Source organism: Lissotriton vulgaris, chromosome 8 (assembly GCF_964263255.1).
Source record: "Lissotriton vulgaris chromosome 8, aLisVul1.2, whole genome shotgun sequence".
NCBI classification, from domain to species: domain Eukaryota; kingdom Metazoa; phylum Chordata; class Amphibia; order Caudata; family Salamandridae; genus Lissotriton; species Lissotriton vulgaris.
In genome coordinates this window covers 807,018,124-807,041,310 of record NC_141696.1, presented here as the reverse complement: position 1 = coordinate 807,041,310, position 23,187 = coordinate 807,018,124, and the positions used below count along the sequence as shown (strand labels likewise).

The following is a 23,187-nucleotide window of genomic DNA, read 5'->3' as shown; positions in this document are numbered from 1 at the left end:
AAAGTGATACTATTCAGTTGGAGTCGATCCAACCCTGTGATTGGTCAGACCATCATGTAATCACCTTCTTCATCAAGGAAACAGTGAAACTTAATTCGGTTCAATCCACAAAACCAAAGGTATGGAAAAGAGACTTGAAAAAACTCAACCCTAACACCTTACCGTCTTCTAGCTTCTATGTACTACTGCTCCCTGCTGGCTCTTCCAACGTAAATGATCTCACCAATCACTACCTCAATTCAATTACCTTGATGTTTAACGAGGTAGCTCCCCTTCAACTAAAGAGAGTTTCCACGAAAGACTCTAAACCCTGGTACAACGGTCTACTTAACGAGGATAGACGTTCTCTTGGAACTTCGGAACACAACTGGAGATCAGTCCCATTCGCTAAGCACCTCAAGACTAAGAAAAAAGAGAAATGCATACTATAGAAAGATCAAGCGCACTAAAGCAGTCTTCTTCAGCCACCAACTAGACCAAGCACAAAAACGTTTTGAATTAATTAAAACCCAATCTAAGGATGCACCTCAACGGCTCCAAGACTTTGCAGTCCACAACCCACTTGCAAAGAATGTTCTGCCTTCTTTAATCTGAAGACTGACAACATCAAGAAAGATCTCCTCAATGACCTAATCTTACACTTGAGTCCTCATACCAAAACCTCTGCACTACTCACAACTGCGTCACAACAAATCCCTTCAAAGTTTGACCTAAAAAAAGAAGCAGCTTGGTCATCCTTTGATACTTACACTGAAGAAGATATAGGCAAGATTATCAGTGCCCTGAAACCTGCCAATCACCTCACCAAACCTCTCCCTGCAAAACGCTGTTAAAGACTTAACCCCATTGCTTCTGCCTCTCTGGACCAAAATCATTAACAGTTCACAATAAGGGTGCATCCCGGACACCCTCAAAGTGAGACAGGTATCACCCATCCTAAAGAAATCCACAGCTGACCCTACGGACCTAAACAACTATCGCCCTATTTCCAATATTCCTTCCTTGGCCAAACTATTGGAAAAATGTGTACACCACTAACTGACAAAACATATTGATTACTTTGACCTTCTTAACAAACATCTATCAGGTGGCGAGCAGGTCACAGCACGGGATCAGCTATGACAGACATAATTGACGATGAACTACAAATCCTTGATCAGAACGGTACATGCCTACTCATCCTACTAGACCTCTCCTCAGCCTTTGATACGGTCAAACATGAGAACTTGATAGATCTGCCGAATCCCAGAATGGGTCTATCAAGGTCAGTGCTTAACTGGTTTACCTCTTTTCTCCAAAACCGGACTCGAAAATTAAAGTTCAACAACACCTTGTCCAAACCTGTTTCAGTAACATTTGGAGTCCCGCAAGGGTCCTCTCTATCCCTGACACTGTTTAATTTACTCATTGAACCACTCATCAAATTGCTACAAGCGTCTAACATACAATATCACATGTACGCAGACAATACCCAACTATACCTTAAGATGCGCACCCTAGAAGACATTAAATTGCTTAACACAACGCTTAGGAACACCCAGACATAGCTGGCAGAGAACCACCTCAAATTGAACGTGCTAAAAACTCAATTCCTAATAGCTCCACCCGCCAAAGTCCCCATAGTGCATGACTGGTTCAAACATCTTACTGCATTCAACACTCAAACAACCATTGTGGACTCAGTGAATTTTTTAGGTATAGCCCTTGACTGCAACCTCAATATGCAGAAACACATTAGCAACACAACAAAGGGAGCAAACTCCAAGATAAACACACTGAGGAAGTTGAAACCATTCCTGCCAATCAATGACTTCAAGACAGCAGTTCAAGCTCTAGTTAGCCCGCGTGTGGATTATGGAAGTGTCTCTCTCGGTGGCCTTCCTAAAGCTACAACAGCACAGCTAAGATCCTGTATCAATGCTGCAGCGAGACTCATCACTTGCTCGAAAAGAAGGTCCCACATCTCCCCAGGCTTAAAATCCTTGAATTGGCTACCATTTGAAGCCAGAATTCACCTGAAAATAGAGTGCATGACGCATAAGGCCATACATCACAATGCACCCAGCTACCTGGCACAGAAATTGACAATCAAAAATTAGCTAGCATTCGCGCCAAGAATTTTCAATTCTAGTAAGGACACTGAGGCGAGGATTATGCTTTTCTTTCTTTACTGTTAAATCACAGCCAATAAACACACAGTTTAATATGAAGAAAAAAAACTACATTGTCCATGATGCTTAGCCTTAGCCACGCCTCCTTAGCCCTCATAAGAGCCCTGGTAACAGTCCCATCTTCCTCTTTCTTTGCTCGAACTTGCAGAAAAAGTCCAATAACCAAACAGTCTTAATATTCTCCAACATGGAAATAACAGGAACTCAGTTCCAACTCAAGCCTTCAACGGAAGAATCTTCGTTCTTTTTGCTTGTCAGCTCCTAGAAAAAACAAATATGATCAACCCGTAACCTCTGTTTAGTACCAGCATTAAGGTACATCACAACGGGCGGGTAAGCATGATCAAACATTAATCATAACCGGGTGGGATAATCCTCGCCCCGTGTCCTTAATAGAATTGAAAATTCTTGGTGCAAATGCTAGCTAATATTTTATTTTATTACAGGACCGGAGGCTTCGGATTATGCTAGTTTAACGCTTTATCAAAAACAACAGATGTTATGTCTCCCACCGGCTTATAATAAAATTGCTTGAATGTCGACTCAGACGACCAATCAGCACAATGCATAATATCCTGAATGTTAGCTCCCAACAAATAGGACTTTGATGCCATGGCACCACGCATCAAGTGTGCACCAAACTGTTGAACATCAACACCAGCCTCATTCATTATAAACTTGAGCCATCTGGCTACGTTGTATGTTTTGTCTGTCACTTTCCTTTACAGGGCTATTGCGCCACCTTTATGAGCCACCCTAATTAGGGTAACCATATCCATTTTTCTTTGTTTCTTTTTTCAGGTCATGCAATTGCATGTGTCCTGAGCCAAAAACCGCTGTAGGCACATTATAGCCTATAATCTTTTATTAAAACACTGTAATTAGTCCTGCACTTTTGGTTAATTACACAAAGTAATAGAGATACGCGAGTAAGGTGGGGAAGTTGTGCCCCCGTCCTGAAGAAGGAGCATATGCTCCGAAACATGTCGACGCACACCTGAGGAACTGTCCATAGTCACGACAGAAAACTACCTCGCACTGCACTTCTTTTAACAGTGCCAGCCCGGGGTTGTGAATAAAAAAAAAAATCCTATACACCCACGAGCCAGGTACTTTTTAAACCTTCACCACATCCCACCACTCACATTTAATACCCCAACCACGTACACCACATGCACCACACATAGTCCAAACTATCAGTGCTCCCACGTAGTCGTAGGTCGCAGCACGCCGCATCCCGTTAGAGGGGTGCGAAGACCCCTATGATGAAGCATGACTCCAAGGGGCCTGTTGGTGTGTGAGGGGTATTTTACAAAACACTGAGTGTCCCCACACCCCTGTGGTTGACACTTTTCCCTTTCACTGCAAGTAGGATTCCTTTTGTTTATATAACTGTGCCCGTGGAGTAAGAATCCTACTTCTATACTCTACCTCCCTCCCTCAATGTTTTTTTGTAATGGTGGCAGCGGACACAGGTTTAAAGGGTTTTTGCACAGCAATTAAAAGTTGGGTGACACCAGTCGATCTCAGAGAACAAGTACATTCCTCGTAAGTTTTCAAGCATTGGACAACACATAGTTTGGCATTACTGGGAAAAGCATTATATTCAACATGCCTGGAGAGAGTTTTCGTACGACCAGTAATAGTAAAAGAAACTCCTTCCAGAGTAAATACTCTACCTGTAATCTCCAGTGCACGTACTTCCGATGAACGCCTGCAAGCCGACAAGCAAAACAGCATAGCTAACTTTGCAAACAACTGCTTTCGCGAAAGCAGGTTTTTAGAAGGCCAACCATCGAAGAGTTTGATCACCAAGGAAACATCCCATAACCCCGAATACCTTGGTTTAGGAGCGTTTCCCATTCGTATGCCCTTAAGAAGTTTGCATATTAAAGGGTGCATACCCACCGGTTTCCCGTCAATGTGAGTGTGCCTCGCGGAAATGGCTGGCCGGAAATTATTCACCGATCTATAGGCCAGACCGCCAGCCGCTTTTTACGATAAAAAATTTACAAAATGGGAAAGTCCTGCCACCACGGGATCCAAGTCCCGTTCCACTCACCAACCCAACCAGCTCTTCCAGGCTGATGAGTATCGCTTCCTCTTGGACGGGGCCCAAGCCTGTTTGATGAAGTCAGAAGCCGTTCCCGAAACTCCAGGCAAATCCCATTGTTGCCTGAAAGACTCCATGCCATCAGCGATAGGCACTGTGACAGAATCAGCGGGCGCTGTTCCCCGAGAGGTCCCAGGAGAAGAAACTCCGACCAAGGGAGCATCCTGGGGAGGTCGCAGCACATCCCCAACAGAACCGGAAACCAAGACTGCAACCTCCACAGAGGCGTCACTAATACAACCTCCGCTCCCTGCTTGAGAATGTGAGAAGTCACTCGTGGAATGAGAAGGAAAGGTCGGAATGCGTAGTTCACTGCCCCCGACCAATCCTGCAGAAATGCATCCGTAGCTGCCGCCGCTGGATCCGGCCTCCAACTGAAAAACCTGGGGAGTTGCCGGTTCAGCCTGGATGCAAACAAATCGATCTGGAACAGACCCCACAGGTCCTGTAACCATTGGAACATCCTGGGAAGAAGCTGCCAATTGCTGTAATCCCTGAGATGCGTCGAATTCCAGTCCGCTATTACGTTGGACTGTCCCGGAATGTATTCCGCTATTACCGTGATCTGACGATTGAGGCAATAGTGCCAGAAGTCCTTGGCTATCTCCACTAGCATGGACGATCTCGTCCCCGCCAATTTGTTTATGTACCGCACCGCAGATACGTTATCCATTCGAAGGAGAATGCAACAGGAGGTCTGCTGGGGGAAAAGGGTCCGAATTGCGAACAACCCTGCGAGGAGCTCTAGACAATTTATGTGTAAGTCCAGCTCCTGAAGCGACCACCTGCCGCCTGTGGAAACACCGCCGCAGGGTGCTCCCCAGCCCCAACGGCTGGCGTCGGACTGTATAACCAACTCAGGTTGAGAGCCGAAAATGGCTCTGCCGTTCCATGCCTCTACATGGCTCAACCACCAACGCATCTCGTCTCTCACCTCCTGCGACAGAGGAACTAGATCCGTATAAGCCAGACCTCTCTGAAGATGTTGTATCTTGAGCCTCTGTAGCGCCCTGTAATGAAGGGGTCCAGGAAATAGTGCCTGAATGGACGACGCCAACAACCCCACTACTCTGGCGATCGTCCTGAGTGAGACCATATGCTTGCTGAGAAGTGACACAATCTCCATCTTCAGGTCCTTCAACTTGGACTTCGGAAGGCTCAACTAAGCCGTCTGGGAATCGATCACAAAGCCCAGAAAGTCTGTCAACTGTGACGGGATCAGAGCCCATTTGGCCTGATTGATCACAAACCCTAGGTTCTGTAACAAGGAAATAGCCATCTGCAGATGCTGGGACACCAGTTCCAGACTGTGAGCCATGATCAGGATGTCGTCCAGATAAATTATCAAGCGCACTCCCTGTTGCCAGAGATGTGAGACCACCAGCTTCAACACATTGGTGAAGCACCAGGGAGCCAAGGAAAGCCCGAAAGGAAGGGCCAAATACTCGAACCACCGATCGTTCCGTTGAAACTGAAGGAAACGATGGTGTGGAGGATAAATGGGAATGGACAGGTAAGCATCCTTGAGATCTAGCCTGACCATCCAATCGCCTTGCTGCAGTAAATCTGCCAACAGATGGGTTCCCTCCATCTTGAAATGGTTGTAGACCGGGAAATAATTGAATTCCCTCAAATTCAAAACTAGCCTGTGAGTTCCACCTTTCTATTGAACTCGAAAGATAGTGCTGCAAAATCCGTGTGGACTGTAGTCACACACTGCAATGGAGTGTTATTGAAGCAATTCCGCTATTTCGCGGTCTATAAAAACTCTCGCTTGTTTGGAAAAATGGAAAGTCCTCGGGGTGTATCCTGCCTGGGCGTTTCATAAAAGTCTAAGCGAAACCCATGAACTATCTGCAAGACCCACGCGTCCTGAGTAAGAAGGCGCAAATTGTGAAGGAAGAACTGAGTGTGACCCCCCAATGGTAAAGGAAAACAGTCAGTGCGCTCACCTGATGAGTTCTGGGCGTGGAAACCAGTTCTGTTGCTACCTCCTTGGAATCTTCCTTTGGAAAACCGGCGTCCGGTGGGATAAAAGGTGCCTCCTCTTGTGGAGTCCCATTCTCCTCTACCACGTCCCTAACCACCTCTGGGGGGACCCTGATTGGAGAAGCGGCCTGGCGAGCGTCCCCTGCCTCGCCCGGCCCTGTTAAAAAAGCCCTGCTGAAACACACGCTTAATCCCTGATTGCGCTTTATCACGGGAGGTGAAGGTGCCAACGTACTTAAAAACATCCTTCACGAAGCGCTCCCCGAACAGGTTCCCCTCTGCCAGAGGCCCTGGCTCCGCTGCAGCTAAATCTGTCAGGTTAGTGTCCATTCTCATAAGTAGGGACTTGCGCCGTTCGGTGGAGATTGCACAATTGGCATTGCCGAGCAAACAAATGGCTCTTTGGGTCCAACCTGCAAGAATGTCGGGATCTACCGGAATGTTGGCTTCCTTGGCCGCTAAGGCCATCTCCAGGATCTTTGCCAGTGGGCCAACCACTTCAAGCATCTTGTCCTGACAACCACGCCAGGCGCGGTCTATCCCCTTTTTAGGGTCCTTAGCAAATTTCTTTAAGAAAGTGAGCAGACTAACATCGATCTCCGGGGTCTCAGCGACCTTATGAGCTAGGTCGGGTAGAGGACACTCAGATCTAAGACTATTTCGAACCTCCTTATCAAAGCCTTTTCTAATGTTCTCCTGAAGATACTGTGCCACTTCTGGCGCTGGAACCCAATCAGAAGATCTAGGGTGAACAATCTCACTGGGGTTGAAAGTAAAAGGGGTATTAACAGGAGGGGCCGAACTGGAAGAGGAAGCCTTCTTTGCCTTTTTCTTGGGAGGAGCCTCCTCGTTGGTATCGGTAGTGTCAGTGCCCATCGTAGTGGTAGTGTCCGTGTACCTTTTGCTTACTCTTCGCCTTGCCGCTAGAAGCATACGCATGATCTTGACCCAATGCTGGGGGCAGGGAACCTAAGGCACTACCGAGAGGCCATTGAGTATCTTTCACTGACTGAGTTGCTGGAGGAGAATCCCTGCTAGCCTTATTCTTTGTGAATCCATGACGTTTTGCGAAGCTTTCAAGCTGCTTGGTTATAGGTTTCAGAGCAGCTGCCAATGCTTGTTGCACAGTTGTGGGTACTGCGCTCTCAATTGCCTTGTTAACAGAGGATTGGACAGAAGTGTCCAGAGCCTCCACAATCCTATCCTCAATAACAGCCCCAGGCTGTTGCTCAGAATATTCATCCTCCGCCTCCTCATCATATTGCAACCACTACTCCATAATCTACACTACAGTGGGGCAATGCAAGGATAATAATGCTCTCAGGAGGCAGGAAGTCAGGAGGAGTAATGGGGGAGGTCAGCCCAACTGCACACAATTGTAAATGAATAAGTCAAATCAGTACCAGACCCCCTCAGCAAAGCTGTAGTCAAATTCTTACAGCCCCAGAAGGGCGTAGGAGCCAAGATTGTGAGTATAAGGAGCGTGTGCACACTCCACAAAGGCAAACTATTATTTCAACCGGTTAGGTGTCCCTCTCCACCAGCTGCCAGGCGAAAAACGCGATGAAAATCCAAAATTCGGGGCTAAAACGGCATGTGCAGCCCAACGTGCGCCCAAATCCTACTAAAAGAAGCCCAATGGGCGCGCGTTACGCTGCACATGTCGGCCGGGTGGTGCACAGCTCCTTAAGCGCTTGCGGGCGATTAGGGAGAACCTCTCGCGCCTTTGCTGGTCAACGGGATGCTGACAGCGGTAATCACAGCCGCCCCGCGGCCCGGTACTGATAGCGCCAAAGCGCGAAGCGGAGGCAATAAACTACACGGAGCCTAGCTCCAACCTTGAGCGCAGGAGCGCTCGGCAGACAACGCTGTGTCTAGCGGCTGACGGCTAATAAGTAGTAAATTATAACAGGAGTAAGACCAATAGACCTGGTTGGGATCAGGGTGACAGGGTTGAACAAAAAAACAATAACCCAACAGGTAAAATTTGGTAGACAATTATATATGTATGTTGAAAACGCATCAGCCCTCACGGACCTCAGTTGCCACCAGAGACGCCCAAGGGACCCCAGCCCTTCAGTGACTGTGATTGACTCAGGTCCTGCGGCAATACTACAGCCCCCATGAGACGCCCGACCGCGGCACTCTGATTAATCATACCAATGAGTAACGGCCACACGCCTAACATCCCGCCACCTTGAGGACCGCACTCGCTGCACCTCATTGACAAGCAACGAATCCTTGAGACACCGGACCGCGGCGCTCTGATTTAGCACACCGATTAATCACGGCCACACTCCGAACATCCCGCCACCTTGAGGCCCGCACTCGTTGCACCTCATTCATTACTATAGAACCCCTGAGACGCCGGACCGCGGCGCTCCAAATCCCTTGACCCACGATCCTCTTCAGAGCCCAGATAAGAAGACACGGTCAAACCATAAATGACCACAAAAACAGATAATAAATTAGGCTAAAAAACAGCACAGTTGAGCAACATCTAACAGAGCACGAAGCGCTAAAACCAGATTATAAACACCAATCAGGTCATATCAAGATATCAATTAGAAACAGTAATGAGTAGGGAACTTATCTCTTGCTGTGAGCAGCAAAGAAAGAGGAAGATGGGACTGTTACCAGGGCTCTTATGAGGGCTAAGGAGGCGTGGCTACGGCTAAGCATCATGGACAATGTAGTTTTTTTTTCATATTAAACTGTGTGTTTATTGGCTGCTGTGATTGAACAGTAAAGAAAGAGAAAGCATAATCCGAAGCCTCAGGTCCTGCAATAGAATCTCTGGTGGTACAAGAGCCACAAGAAGTGCGGAAAACCTACTACTGTAGCCACAAAGATTCAACAAAAAGAAAACATATGAACGATCCTTCTCAGGGATAGCGCCCAGGATATGGAATGCGCTATCCCCAGAAACCAGATTGAATTCCTCCATTGCATCTTTCAAAAAGGAAGTAAAATCAATTCTCATGGCAAAATTCACCTGAACATAGACTAAGGAAATTCTGAGAACATTCTTACCATCACCAGTATTCTTTATTATGAAAAGGGTCCAACTAGACAAACTAGTCGATATATTGCCATTGTCATGACTCAACAGGACTTTCCTGCTTTGCACCCTATTGCATTACGATGCACAAGATGTTATGTATACTTGATTTACCTGCATTTATTTGTTGTATAATTAGACTTTCCTGTTTTCAGTTTCTATTTTTGGTAAATTCAAGTGGGGTTTTTTCAATATCTTAAAAAACAGTGGTTATCAGTGGTTACACATTTTTGCACCATTAAAAACAAGAGAAACAGTGTTTTTCTGCTGTTTATGGAATTTTAATTTAATTTTAGTGCTTGCCTTCTGCACTAATAGTGCATGTGTATAGATAGCGTGTGCATAGGGTATGTGAGGTTCAAATACATATTTACTGCACCAGAATGAACTACAAAGTAAGTAGCATTCTACAATATCTCTGAAGATTGTAAACATGCTTTCAGCATACCATCTAGCAAGTGACAAAGATCTCTTTCAGGGAAGCACTGCAGCTCTGGTATCCATTTTGAAAGGCCATCATGCAACTTTTTCATATACGTAGCTGAATTACTACAAATACAAACAATATCACTCCAATCTTTATTGAACTTGGTAGGAACTTTGTTTAGCAGCATTCCATGTGACACTGTGTTCCATGTGTACCAAACATCTGGTGTCATGTTTTCACCACCATCTCAGATGCTTGGTGACAACATTCTTTTGACATATACCTGTCACTACATCTTGCGTTGAATGTTTAAAGTCTGGGGTGCTTGGCAATTCACTTACAATCAATACTGACTCACTAGAAAAGGGGGCTGATATATCAAAGAATTTCACCCATTCTTTGTATGTGGGTAAATGTGATGATACATATTAGGAAACGTTCTTATGAAACCAGCCATTTTACCTATGAGTACAATCAAATGTAGCCAAAATGTCAATTATGATTTTGATATTTTCATATTCTCCACAGTCATAAAATAACTAAATAAGACCTAAACACTGCATATTTAGACCAAAGACCACAAAACTGAAAAAAGCAGAAGGAAGAAGAGACAATGTTTTAGTGACATCCCTAAACAACAAAACTCAAGCAGAGTAATGTTAGCCTAGTCTTTCTTGATGCTACCTTGTAATCCAAAGTTACATTGATTTGCCCCTTCAGGAAGAAATAAAAATTACTCTTTCACTCATGTTTTCCTTTCCTTGAAGGGCACTTACTGTGTGTGGTTGCAAAGGTGTTTTTTCAGCGTTTATATGTTTACACCTGTGATAGCTATATTCCTTTTGGTGGGGTTTTATCAGTTATTATAGGTTTAAACCTAAAACCAGATAGCCTATGTATAATTAACCTCACTTACTGTAAAGCGCTCTGATATCCGCAAGGGTCTTGTTCGCACTCTATAAAACTTTCAAATTAAATAAATAAATCACCCCATGTGACTGGACGGACCATTTTAGCATTTTCTTCTCCATCGATATCGAGGTTACTTCAAAAAGGGGCCAACCCACAAAAACAAAACAATGGAAAAGGAATATACAAATTATCAACCCCATCGACCTGGTAAACAGATGTAACTCTGCCCTGGTCCCCAAGACAGAAATGGCCTACGTCCATGACCTCACAGTCTTTTACAATTCCACTATGCTTGAAATTCTTGACTCTGCAGCACCACTCCAAGAAAAAAAAGTTTCCTCAAAAAATTTAAACCATTGTTCAATGAGAACCTGAACTCGGATCGGCGCAAGCTAAAATCAGCTGAGCGACTATGGAAATCAGCACCCTCCTTTCATCACCTATATCAACTTAGAGTGCTGAGGAATTCATATACCAGGAAGATCCTGAAGGCTAAGGCAGACTTTTTCAAAACCCAGATGAACCAAGCAATCAACCACCCCAAAAAACTATTTGTAATCGTCAAACAACAAGCGCGCAACAAGCCTAACTCCATGGAACCAAGCGATTTGGCTACTCCTAACTGCGATGAGCTTGCCAAGTTTTTCCTGGAAAAAACAAAATCCATTGAACTCGACATCCAATCTAAGAAGGCCCTCCCACAAACTATTGCTCTGGATACTAAATTTCGCTCTCAGATCAAAGTCCATTTAAGTACTCCGACGGAAATCCCCAAAAACAATGCCTCTTGGCACACCTTCTCGCCCATCCCTGAAAAAGAAATCTATAACACTCTTCTAGTGATTAACCCCTCCAATCACTTCTCGGACCTCTTACCTCCTTCTCTATTCAAAATGATAAAAACCTCTATTCTAACCCTGTGGTCAAAGATTGTAAACGCCTCTCTGAGACAAGGAAACATACAGGATTGTCTTAAAATAGGGCAGGTCACACCTATACTAAAGAAATCCGACTCCCTCCACTCAGATCTCAACAACTACTGCTCTATATCTAACATCCCCACTTTGGCAAAATTGCTGGAAAAATGTGTACAAATACAACTATGCAGCCACATCGAGAATTACAACCTCCTAGACAAACACCAATCCGGCTTCCGTCAAGGTCACAGCACTGAATCTGCACTCACCCACATAATGGATGACATACTAAAAATGCTAGACCACAACGAATCATGCCTATTGATACTTCTTGACTTATCCTCCGCCTTTGATACAGTTAAGCATGGCAACCTACTGTCCCTACTGGAACGAAGGATGGGCCCAACTGGACCAGTGCTACAGAGGTTCACCTCCTTCCTAAATAACAGAATACAAAGAATTAAGACGAAGCACTCACTCTATCAACCATCCATGGTCACCATAGGGGTTCCACAGGGCTCAGCACTCTCACCCATTCTTTTCAACCTACTCATGGAACCCCTGGCAAATGCATTGAACTCTGCGAACATTCTATATCACCTGTATGCGGACAACACCGAACTGTATATGAAAATCTCCCAACCAGAAGACTTCATCTCCCTCAACGCTATTCTACAGAATACTCAAAATTGGCTCACTGACAACCACGTCATGCTTAACACCCAAAAAAACGGAATTCCTTCTCATCTCCCCTCCCAATCACACACCCAAGATAGACTTATGGTTGAAGCATCTAACTTCCTTTGACTGTGCTCCCCGCATCACTGACTCCGCGAAATCCCTGGGAGTCACCATAAACAAATACTTGAACATGCAGGCACAAATCAATATTGCCACCAAGGAAGCTAATCATCAGATGAGCATACTAAAGAACCTTAAACCCTTCTTCCCGAAAAACAACTTAAAAATGGCGATACAGAGGAGGAGCTACGCGGGCATCCAAGATGGTCGCGTGAGCAGAGAGCTCCCGAGACCCGCGCCGTCCTTCTTTATCTATCCTTCACCTATCCTGGTCATTTTGACGGGCTTTTGCAGCGCCATCATCGCTGATGCTACTGATCGTTTTCTGGTCGAAATCGGACCCTGGGGACCATTTTTCTGAAATTTGCAACTTTCTGGCCTGCCCGTGGGCGTGACCGGGGACTCGGCTGCCCACTGTGGCCGACCTGTAATTGAACAACAACGGCTGCCTGGCATCTGGCCCGCCGGAGGTGTATTTCTTTCACTTTCGGTTTCCTTCCCTTTGTTCCTGTCTCCTCCTACTCTGCCTCGCCTGCTGCCCTCTCAGCCTGCACTATCCTCCGTGGGACTGGCAAGGAGGCCGCGACACCTTTGTCTCAGTGGCGCGTCGGAGTTTCAAGACTTTTCTACCTTCTCGTCACTCCCCCTGGCTATCCGGCCGACACTGAACGCGAGATGGCAACGAAAGCGGAGGCCGAAAAACGCCGGAAGGCTGCGACCCGGGGGGGATCGATCCAGTCGAACATGATCGAACGCTACACCCAGCCGAGAGGCTCCCCCGGGGCCGTATGCATGGGTGCTGAAGGACTTCAAACGGACACATCATCTACTTCGGAAGTGTCGCTCCAAGACCTTTTGGCTGCCATTACTGGACTCAAGGCCGACATGAGTCAACAATTCGAAGCCGTAGTGTCCAAAATAGACACGGTGGCGGTGGATGTGACTCTGATTCGGGCCGACTTGGCCAAAACAAATGAGCGGGTGAAGGCACTGGATCTTAAAACGTCGAGCCTGGTGAACGACATGGCTGAGGCGCAATCCGAAATTGGCAATCTGCGTGCATCGCACGACTTACTGCTCAAGCGGATGGAGGACTATGACAACAGGGCCAGGCGGAACAACATACGCCTTGTCGGAGTGCCGGAAGGTGATGGTGCTGTAGCGACCGATCTTTTGGTCGAGGAACTTATAGTCGCCCAACTGGCTCCGGCAGGACTTAGTAAGTTCTTTGCCGTGGAGCGCGCCTATCGTTTTCCAGAAGGTCAAGTGAAGCCGGGGAACCCGCCGAGGCCTATCATCGCGAGGCTTTTTCACTACCGGGACAGGGATGCTATCCTCCAGGCCGCCCGTAAACATGGTCCCCTGAAGTATGACAATAACTCTGTCTCCATATATCCCGATTTCACTCCCCAAGTGCAGCGACAAAGATCAGGTTTCCTTGGAGTGAAGCGTCGCCTGAGAGACCGGGGACTGAAGTATGCCATGCTGTTTCCGGCCCGGCTCCGGATCGAATATCGGGAGCGTGCCTATTTCTTTGATCAACCTGAACGTGCAGCCGACTGGTTGGACTCGTTGCCAGCAGATGACTTTGGGAGCGGAGGCCCTGGTGGTGCGGAAGGTGGTGCAGCGGCCCAGGAGTAACTGAGGCCCTGGAGGTTCCGATTGAGACTATGCAACGTACTGTGTAAATTGACTTAGTCCCTAATGACTCTGCCCGTGGCGGTGCGGTAACGGGTGATTTCTCCCTTCCTCCTCGGGGGGTTCTTTGTGTAGAATTATGGGGCGACAGGCACACTGCAGTTGGGGGTGGCTTTTTAGTCAGCAGGGGTGCAGGGAGGGGGGTGTTGTAACGGGTTTGGGTTTTGGGGTTGGTGTTTGGGGACTGGGTTGTGTTTCGTTTAATTTGTTCTGTTTTGTGTTTCATGGTATTTCGTATCCTGCAATGACTTTTGATATTGGGTCCTGCTGGGGGGTGGGTGTGGAATGTTTTTGTCGCAATGGGGGGGGGGTGAAATGCGGATTCTTTCTTGGAACGTAAATGGTTTGGGTGACAGGATTAAGCGGGGCATTGTACTGCAATTCTTGAGGCGCCACGCCCCTGATGTTGTGTTCCTTCAGGAGACCCACTTGATTGGCAATGCTTGCAAGGCCTTAGACCGCCGGGGTTATCGACTGGTTGCACATGCGGGTTTCACCTCGGGTTCCCGGGGTGTGGGTATTATGGTAAAGTCTTCCCTTGCTCTTGCTATCGACGATGTTATCCTTGATGAGCGTGGGCGGTATGCTGCTGTTTCGGGGAGGTGGGAGGGTAAGCAGGTCGTGTTTGTTGTTGTCTATATCCCCCCGGGACTGCAGGCTACCACTTATGCTGATTTAGGCAGGACTCTCCTTGGGCTGCCAGACGGCTTGTTGGTCCTGGGCGGGGACTTCAATTCTGTCATGTCCGGTGACTGCGACCGGCTACCCCCTAGAGTATTGCCACAGTCCCAGATGTGGCTCAGTGAAATGGCTGACACTTTTGGCTTCGTGGATGTCTGGCGCTCACTACATCTCACACTCCAACAATACACTTTTCACTCTGGTGCGCACGGCAGCCTCTCCCGTATCGATTATTTTCTTATGTTAGCCTCCACTTTGTCCACTGTTCGTGAGATTCGGCATCTCCCCCGGGGTATCTCGGACCACTCCCCCCTGCTGATTACGATTTCTGTGGGCGGTCTGCCTGGTAACAGAGTTCCCCCGATCCCTCCCTGGCATTTTCGAAACCCCCGGCTCCGCTCAGACTTGATTAAGGCAATAGATTGCTATTTTTCTGAGAATCTGGGCTCAGTCGCTTCCCCCACTGTTCTCTGGGAGGCCTTCAAGACGGTTATTCGGGGTTCCGCCCTGTCACTCATTGCCACTGAGCGTAGGGTCAAGAGGGAGGCTGTTGTGGCTCTTGAAACCAAAATCACTGCGCTTGAAAGTGAGTTGGGTGGGAATGACACGCCTGCACTGTTGCACGAATTGGAATTGAAGCAAGCAGACTATAAAGCCTGTGTCACGGATGCTGCTAAATTGATGCGGTCTAATCAACTTGGTCGACTGTATGATGTGGGTGACAAGGCTAGCAAGCTTCTTGCGTGGCTGGATAAGACTGAGCGTGCGAGTCGTGTTGTTCCTTCCATTGTTCGTGATTCTGGTGAGACTGTCTCTGATCCGGGTGAGATTGTTGAGTGCTTTGTTGACCACTTCCGTATGGTTTACACGCCTGTTAGTGATCGAGATGAGGCCGACTCCAGGCTACTCCTACGTGACATTGCCCTGCCCACTGTGTCCGATGCGGACTGCCTCGCTCTGGAGGCCCCCTTTACTGTCGACGAGATCGCCCTTGCAATTCGTTCCCTTCGTTCGGGTAAGGCAATGGGCCCTAATGGACTCCCCATTGAACTTTACAAACTTTGCCCCGACAAGATGGCCGCCCACCTGCGTCACATGTTTCTCGAGGCGGTTGAGGCTGGATGCCTCCCCCTTGAGCAGCGCCTCGCTACCATAGTGGTCATTTATAAGGATGGCAAACCTCGTGACCGTTGTGCCTCGTACCGCCCCATCTCCCTCCTTAACGCGGAACCCAAAATCCTCGCTAAGGTGCTGGCCAATCGGATGCTTGCTGTGATTTGTGACCTGATCCACCCGGATCAATCCGGTTTCATCCCCCACAGAAACACTGCTCTTAATTTGCGTAGGCTCCACAGTGTCCTCGCGAGAGCTTCTATTCTCGCCGAGCCAGCAGTAGTCGCTTCCCTTGACGCCACGATGGCATTTGACACTATTGAATGGCCCTACCTATGGGCAGCCCTCGCTAAATTTGGCTTTGGCCCCAATTTCATCGCATGGGTCAAGCTTCTTTACGAACAGCCGCTAGCTCAGGTCGCGGTGAATGGTAGATGCTCAGACCCCTTCCCCTTGGGCCGTGGCACACGTCAAGGCTGTCCCCTTTCTCCGCTTCTATTCGCTTTGGCACTCGAACCTCTTGCCGCGTGGCTCCGGTGGGAACCCTCTATCAAAGGGATCCGATGGTCCCCTGACCTCGAGGATCGTGTCTCCTTGTACGCGGACGATATCCTCCTTTATCTCACTTCCCCTCAGAAGTCACTCAATGTTCTCTTTGACGTCCTCACGTCCTTCGGTAAGAACTCTGGACTTGTCATTAATTGGACCAAGTCCTGTGTCTACGCCATAGCTGGTACTCTGCCGCCTCTTCCCCGCAGATTTCCCATCCTGGTAGCGACTGACGGCTTTAAGTATCTGGGGGTCCATGTATCCATGATCTCTTCGGTCCGCTATGAGCGGAACTTGTATGCTCCGCTCCGCAGACTGAAGCGGGATGTTCGGCGTTGGCGCGATCTGCCCCTATCTCCATTAGGCCGGGCGGCGCTCTTTAAAATGATGTCGCTCCCCCGATTCCTCTATGCCCTGCAAAATTTCTTCGACCCTGTTCCAGCTCGCTATTTCCATGAAGTCGAGAGTTTACAGCGGCAACTTATCTGGGACGGCCGTGCCCGCATCGCCTTGTCCAAGCTCACGCTCTCCTGGTACGACGGAGGTATCGCGCTGCCGGATATTAGACGATACTACTGGGCCTCGCACCTGAGCGCCATCAACCATGCGACGTACTCTCCGGAGCCCGCTCCTGCCTTTGCTTTGGATAAACTGCTGTTGCCCGGTGGCAACTTTAATAGGGCGCTGTATTCTAAGGCCCCCTTCCGACTCCTCACGGGCCCAACGAAATGTGCTGTGCGGGCATGGCGGGACGCTACGGTGGCCACGGGCTGGGGTGGTAGACTGACACGTATGACGCCGCTGTATGATTTGGAACGACTGGGCAACCTGTGGAAGACGAAAGGGTTTGAGAAATGGGACATGATTGGGATTAGCACGGTGGGGGACCTGTGGGCACGCGGCGCGGTTAAGTCCTTCGAATCATTGAAGCTGGAATACCGGCTCGATGATAGGGAGCACTTCCGGTACATGCAGGTGAGGCATGCCTTGTCTTCTGTCTTCCCCTCCGGTACGGACGTTCCGCAGTCCTCCCCTTTGGAAGATCGAGTTCTAGACGGCCACGTCCCAGACAGTACCATCTTCTTAATTTACAAGAAGCTTATTAATAACAGAGCTGACCAGCTCGAGAAGCTCCGGGCTGCCTGGACGGCTGACGGACTTGAATTGGACGACGAGGACTGGCAGTCAGCTGTGTCCTCCCCTAAGGAGGTGGCTATTCCGGCACGACTTCGCTTTGTCCAATTGAAAATCCTCCATCGTGTGTATCTTACTGGAATGCGTCTGGTGCGAAAGGGTTTGGTTTCGGATGGACGATGCAAGCGTGGGTGTGGGATGGACGGTACCTTTCTTCATGTTCTGTGGGAATGTCCGATGATTGCAGCGTACTGGTCCAGGGTGCATGATGTGATGAGTCGTGTCACGGGGGTCCCATTGCTTCCTGAGGCACGTCGTTGCCTGTTGAATGTGTGGGAACCGTCTGACTGCACTGCTGCCCAGACACTTTGGGTTACCCTAGGCAATATGATTGCGAAGAGGGATATCGCGCAGCTTTGGGGCTCCCCTAGACCGCCAGTGCTAAGTGCCTGGAAAGAGAACATGGACTGGTCCATGTTCCGAGAGAAGACGGTATATGAGGCCCGGGGGCGTCCAGGGAAGTGGTCTAGAGTTTGGGCTCCCTGGAATACTTATCGTGGAGACATCTGTTCTCCCCCGCTTGACTACCAGGTCCCTCTCCCCTCCTTCCCGTGATTTACGTTCCTCTCCTATTCTCACCACATGCTTTGTTCTCTTGCGCGCGCCACCCCCCCCTCACCACTGTCGTTTCTCCTACATCCATTCCCCCCCCCCCACCTCCAGCAACCCTTGCCACTATGATACCATGTGTTTGTTTGTTTGTGTTCATTTCGACAAAAACATAAAATTAAACCTTGTTTATCCTATTTGTATGATGTTATGCTCTTGCCGATAATGTTGACATGAGAGATTGCTCCAGCAACGTACTGCCTCGTATTGCACTTTTCGCTCAGCCTGTTTTTGTCATAGCGGCCGGCCCTTCGGGGTTGTAGGCAGACGCTGTGTATTGTGCATTCGTAAATAAAGGTTTTAAAAAAAAAAAAAAAAAAAAAAAAAATGGCGATACAAGCCCTAGTGCTACCAAGATTGGACTTTGGAAGCACCACTCTATGCGGTCTCCCCAAATACAAGCTGGCACCACTGAGGGCTTCACTTAACACTGCGGCCCAACTGGTCTCAGGAACTAAAAGAAATAACCAAATTTCTCTGACCTTGAAAGCTCTGAACTGGCTACCCTAAGCGGCAAGAATAAACCTAAAGATCGCGTGCATGACCCACAAAGCCCTGCATATCAATACCCCCAGTTACTTAGCACGAAACCTAGAACGATCAGGAGGATGCAGACAATTGCGAAGTGTGAGTTCACTACTACTGAAACCACAATCCTTCCACAAAAAGAGAACCAGTTGCAGAGCATTCTCAGGGATCGCTCCGAAGATTTGGAACTCTCTACCTCCAGTGGTAGGCGGAATCTCTTCCTTTACCTCATTCAAAAAAGAAGTAAAACTGCTTCTAATGAACAAATTCACATTCTAAGACTTTAACGCTATGATGACTACCAGTCACCTATGCTACCCTTATACTACTGTCTACCACTTTTGTATTGAATGACGAATAACAAATGTATGTATGCTATCTCAACCACCTAATGTGTAATTACTGTGTATTGTAAAGCGCTCTGATTCCTTCATGGATCATTCCTTGATAACTACTAGTCCCCATGCGAACCATATAATGCTCAACAACTGTATATTGTAAAGCGCTCCGATACCCTCGTGGGTCATGTTCGCGCTACATAAAACTTTATAAATAAAATAAGTTAAACTATAACTTTGAATTTCTCTGGTTTTGTGCACGTAAATTCAGACCCTAACTATAATTTTCTTGTAACCTTTGTTTTGTTATGTACTTATTTTATTAGTGTTATTATTTATGTTTTAATTATTTTCCTGATATCTGCACCAGAAAAGTTTATTCTTGCATATTCACTTCAATATTAGTTAATTGATTACCCTTCCTTAGATGTTATTTTCTGTGATATCTTTGCCTGTGATATTGTATGCAAACTAGACACATTCCCTTTCTTCCTGGGTCGGCAAAAGTCCTAGAACCGGCCGTGCATGATTTAGGTACTCTTCACACGATCACCAGGTTAACAGACAATATCAGACGGAGAACACAATATGATTTGGAAACCTCTACAAAATGTAGGTTTTCAGCCTGTGTGTCGAGATATGGTAGTTTACTACCCTCCCAGGCCATAGCGGTAGACTCTTTCTGCATGTTTTGGGGGAGGCTGCTCAGGGTGTGCTAGGGGAACAGCCCCACTAATCTGCCATGGCCTTGCCTGATACAAAGCTGTTTGGGCAGTAATGGATTCAAAGTGTCTCCCACTTAACCTTGCCCTGCCCCCTCTCTCCATCGACTCACATAATAAACATTGTGTTCAAGGTTGTCAGGTCTGATGATGCCCTGCTGAACAGGGGGAAAGTTAGGAGGGGACAGAGTGCCACCACTATTTTCTGAAAAGGGACCCTGTTCCCTTCATTTGTAGCCTAGAGATGTTACTGTGTGCCCCAGCACTGCAGCAGCTTGGATTTCCAAATACTATGCGTGTTACCTGACCTTGAATGTTTGTAAACATCCATCCCACTGGCAGCGACAACTTTATTTGTAGAAATGGCCGAAGAAGGGGTTGTGTTTAATCTCTTATCTGAGGAACCGAGATCCAATCCATTAACCAATGTATTGCTTAATGAACTGTAAATGTGTGACGCTTCTGTGCTTTGAAGCTGGATAAAGAACACCAGCATGAAAGAAAACGTGTATTAACAGCAAGTTTAATGTATAAAAATATAAAAATACAAATAAAAATCCTACACACACCACCAGCACATTTTGCTTACCTAATAAAAAGAGTTTAAATATGTAATTATCAATGGAAGCTCCAGCGGACAGCACAACTAGCTTTGCTTCACGTTATGGAGGGCATAGGGGGTAACATCTGTAAAAGACAACTCATGCGGATTGGCTTTACGCTGGCAAAGCGTGATTTCGCTAGGGCGTGGAAGGCGCAGCAGGCCCCATCACTGACAGAATGGAAGAACGGATTAGATTTTTGTTTCGGGCTGGAACAGCCTATATTTGTGGCCAGGGGCTCCCCAAGAAAGCATTTCAAGATATGGAAGAGATGGGCGGATTACCGGGGGCTGTGGCTAGAGCCGCTAGTGGCTGTGGAGGCTCATCAACTATGATAAGCCTGAAGGCACGTAGAGAGATGGGGATGCAGGGTAGTTGGGGGGACAGGGGAGACGTGGGTTATTATGCTACAGAATTGTTGCTATACATCGGGCTGAGGCAGACACTGTGCGACTTGGAGGGGTCGGGAGTGGGTGAGGGGGAGTAGGGGAGTGGTTGTATTGAGTTCTGTATTTTTGTACTTTTCCTGGCTGCAACCTACGAAAGTCAGTTGCCTTTGTGACAATGTATGGTATGATCCAGCAGATGACTCTGCATTGTATTTGCAATTGACAAATAAAATATGTTGTTGTTTTTTTTTAAATGTAATTATCACCTGTTCCGATACATGTGGTACTGTATTAGCTTGAAGCAGGAAACAGAGCTGGGAAACTTAGATCCCACCATTGATTAACAGTGGCACTCGTGAATGTCCTTTCTAAATAGTTAATAATACTTATGAGCAGCTTAATACTTCTAAACAGCTGCCTGCTCATTCCTTACTATTTGTGATTATTCGCTGTTCTCGCACCGAGTGAACATTTTGCAAGGGTGGGAAGTCTGAAACCGCTACTGCCAACAATGCAGGATGAAGCCGGACATCATTGTGGTTGGGTAAAACTACATGGAAATAGAAAGCAGACTGCGAGCGCGCTTTACAATCATTCAAGTTAACGTGGCCGCCATGGTGGAATTGGACAAATTCGTGTTTCCTGTAATAATAAATATGAAGGTTGGCGCGATCTGAAAGATATCGGCCCCTCATCCTGATTTGAAAGACATGATTTTTACAAAGAACAAGATCCAGTACTTTTTCAAAACCTGTCGACATCCAAAAATACATACTACGTGGAAGATTAGTACTTGGAAATCGGCAACATTATTTAATGACATGGCATAGTATGGAAAGAAATACGACTTTTGAATAACATTTTTTATCTTTTGTGTCCATTTTTAAGCTTCAACAAGCTACATCGAATATTTCGAATTAAAATATGGCTTCTGCAATAACGTGCAATTTATGGAGTTGTTACTTGCGGGTCATTCAGAACCCTTCTTCCATTTCAATGCAATTAAATAGGGTTACCCCAAAGCAATGGGAAACATTACAATACTTACCAAAAACCCCACCGCATATAGACAGGTTATGAAGCGGCTACGCTTTCCTCCTGGAGTGAAAACGATCGCTGACACCTTGGTATCCATTATAAAGAATGTGTGATCTTTACAGCAACAGCGACATTCTGCAGCTGTGCCTCGGTAGCCGGATATCAGCAATCTAAATGCATTTGGCAATAGCAACACAAGCTGCCCATGACTTGGCTAGGAAGCAGCAGGGATGGACGCTTATTGTTCCGCCCAGAAAGATCCTATAAACTAGACCACACCTGCTTTAACTATCTGTGGTCGGCGTGCTATTTAAAATACGCTGCTTGGCATTCTGGTATTTACCACACTGACTCTCCCGGCGCTCTTACAGTTTCCAGCACCAGTAGCACTAGCGCCCCCCTCGCCGTGTTGGGCGAGCACACGCTGCAAGTGCTGCATTTATTATGCTGGGAATATAATTTAAGTAAAACAGTTCCCCTACTTTTTGAGAAAAGACAACAGCCCTGGGGTGATTAAGGTTTCAGATTGCTATGTGTGACATTTTTATATTTTTATTGTAATTATGAGTGACATTTCAACGACTATGAGTTACACTTTCTCGCTAGCAAAATTAAGCAATGAAGACGAGGGAATTATATCAATATCAGAAGTTACACCCATTTGAGTATAGCTGCTAATGTTTCAGATTGCTTATGTGTGACATTTTTCATAGATTCAGTGGATTTAAGAGAGTCAGGCAACAACTAAATGTGTAACACAGAGTGGCACTTTCTTGCGACATGGAATTAAGTCAATAGAAATAGACAAATATCAGAAGTCACACATTTGAGCAACAAGGAAGTCAAACTCTGCAGTAGGTGCTTTTGAAGCTAAATTTCTAAAAAAAAAATCAGCACCCTTCACCCCAACCTCAGCTTCAGGTGCGGCCAAACCACATGTGACAAATAGATCTCTGTGACAAAAACAGCAACTCACTGAGCTATCCACATACAATACAGTACAATGAAATATGCTGGTACACTTTTTTTTTGAAGACTCACTTGAGCATCGAGAAACTCAAAGAACATCTTAAAACTGCTGCAAATGCCTGAGATGGCTGACTCACAATTACAACCAAATTATCAAAATGTCACACATAGCAATCTGAAGCCTTGGCAGCTATGAAAGAGGGTGGGCATCACTTCACATGACAAAGCTTTGAAGACCATGCCCATACTTACATTTTTCATAAAAGTGTCGATAGGAAGTATGTGTTTTATTCTATTACTATTTAATTGCGTCCCTTGTACAATGCTGCTTGTATAATAAACTCGTGAATTTTGGATAGAATTTAT

The 23,187-nt window shown here is 46.8% G+C and overlaps 1 protein-coding gene across 1 annotated transcript in view; it reads right to left on the bottom strand.

Annotated features, from left to right (window-relative positions):
- SLC67A2 (solute carrier family 67 member 2) overlaps window positions 1–22,201 on the bottom strand; it is a 261,647-nt gene extending 239,446 nt beyond the window's left edge. The window contains exon 1 of the mRNA XM_086934682.1: window positions 21,863–22,201. Within this exon, the coding sequence (XP_086790808.1) occupies window positions 21,863–21,949 (87 nt within the window). The 5' untranslated portion in view covers window positions 21,950–22,201. The remainder of the gene's footprint in view (window positions 1–21,862) is intronic.
- Window positions 22,202–23,187: the final 986 nt, after the last annotated feature.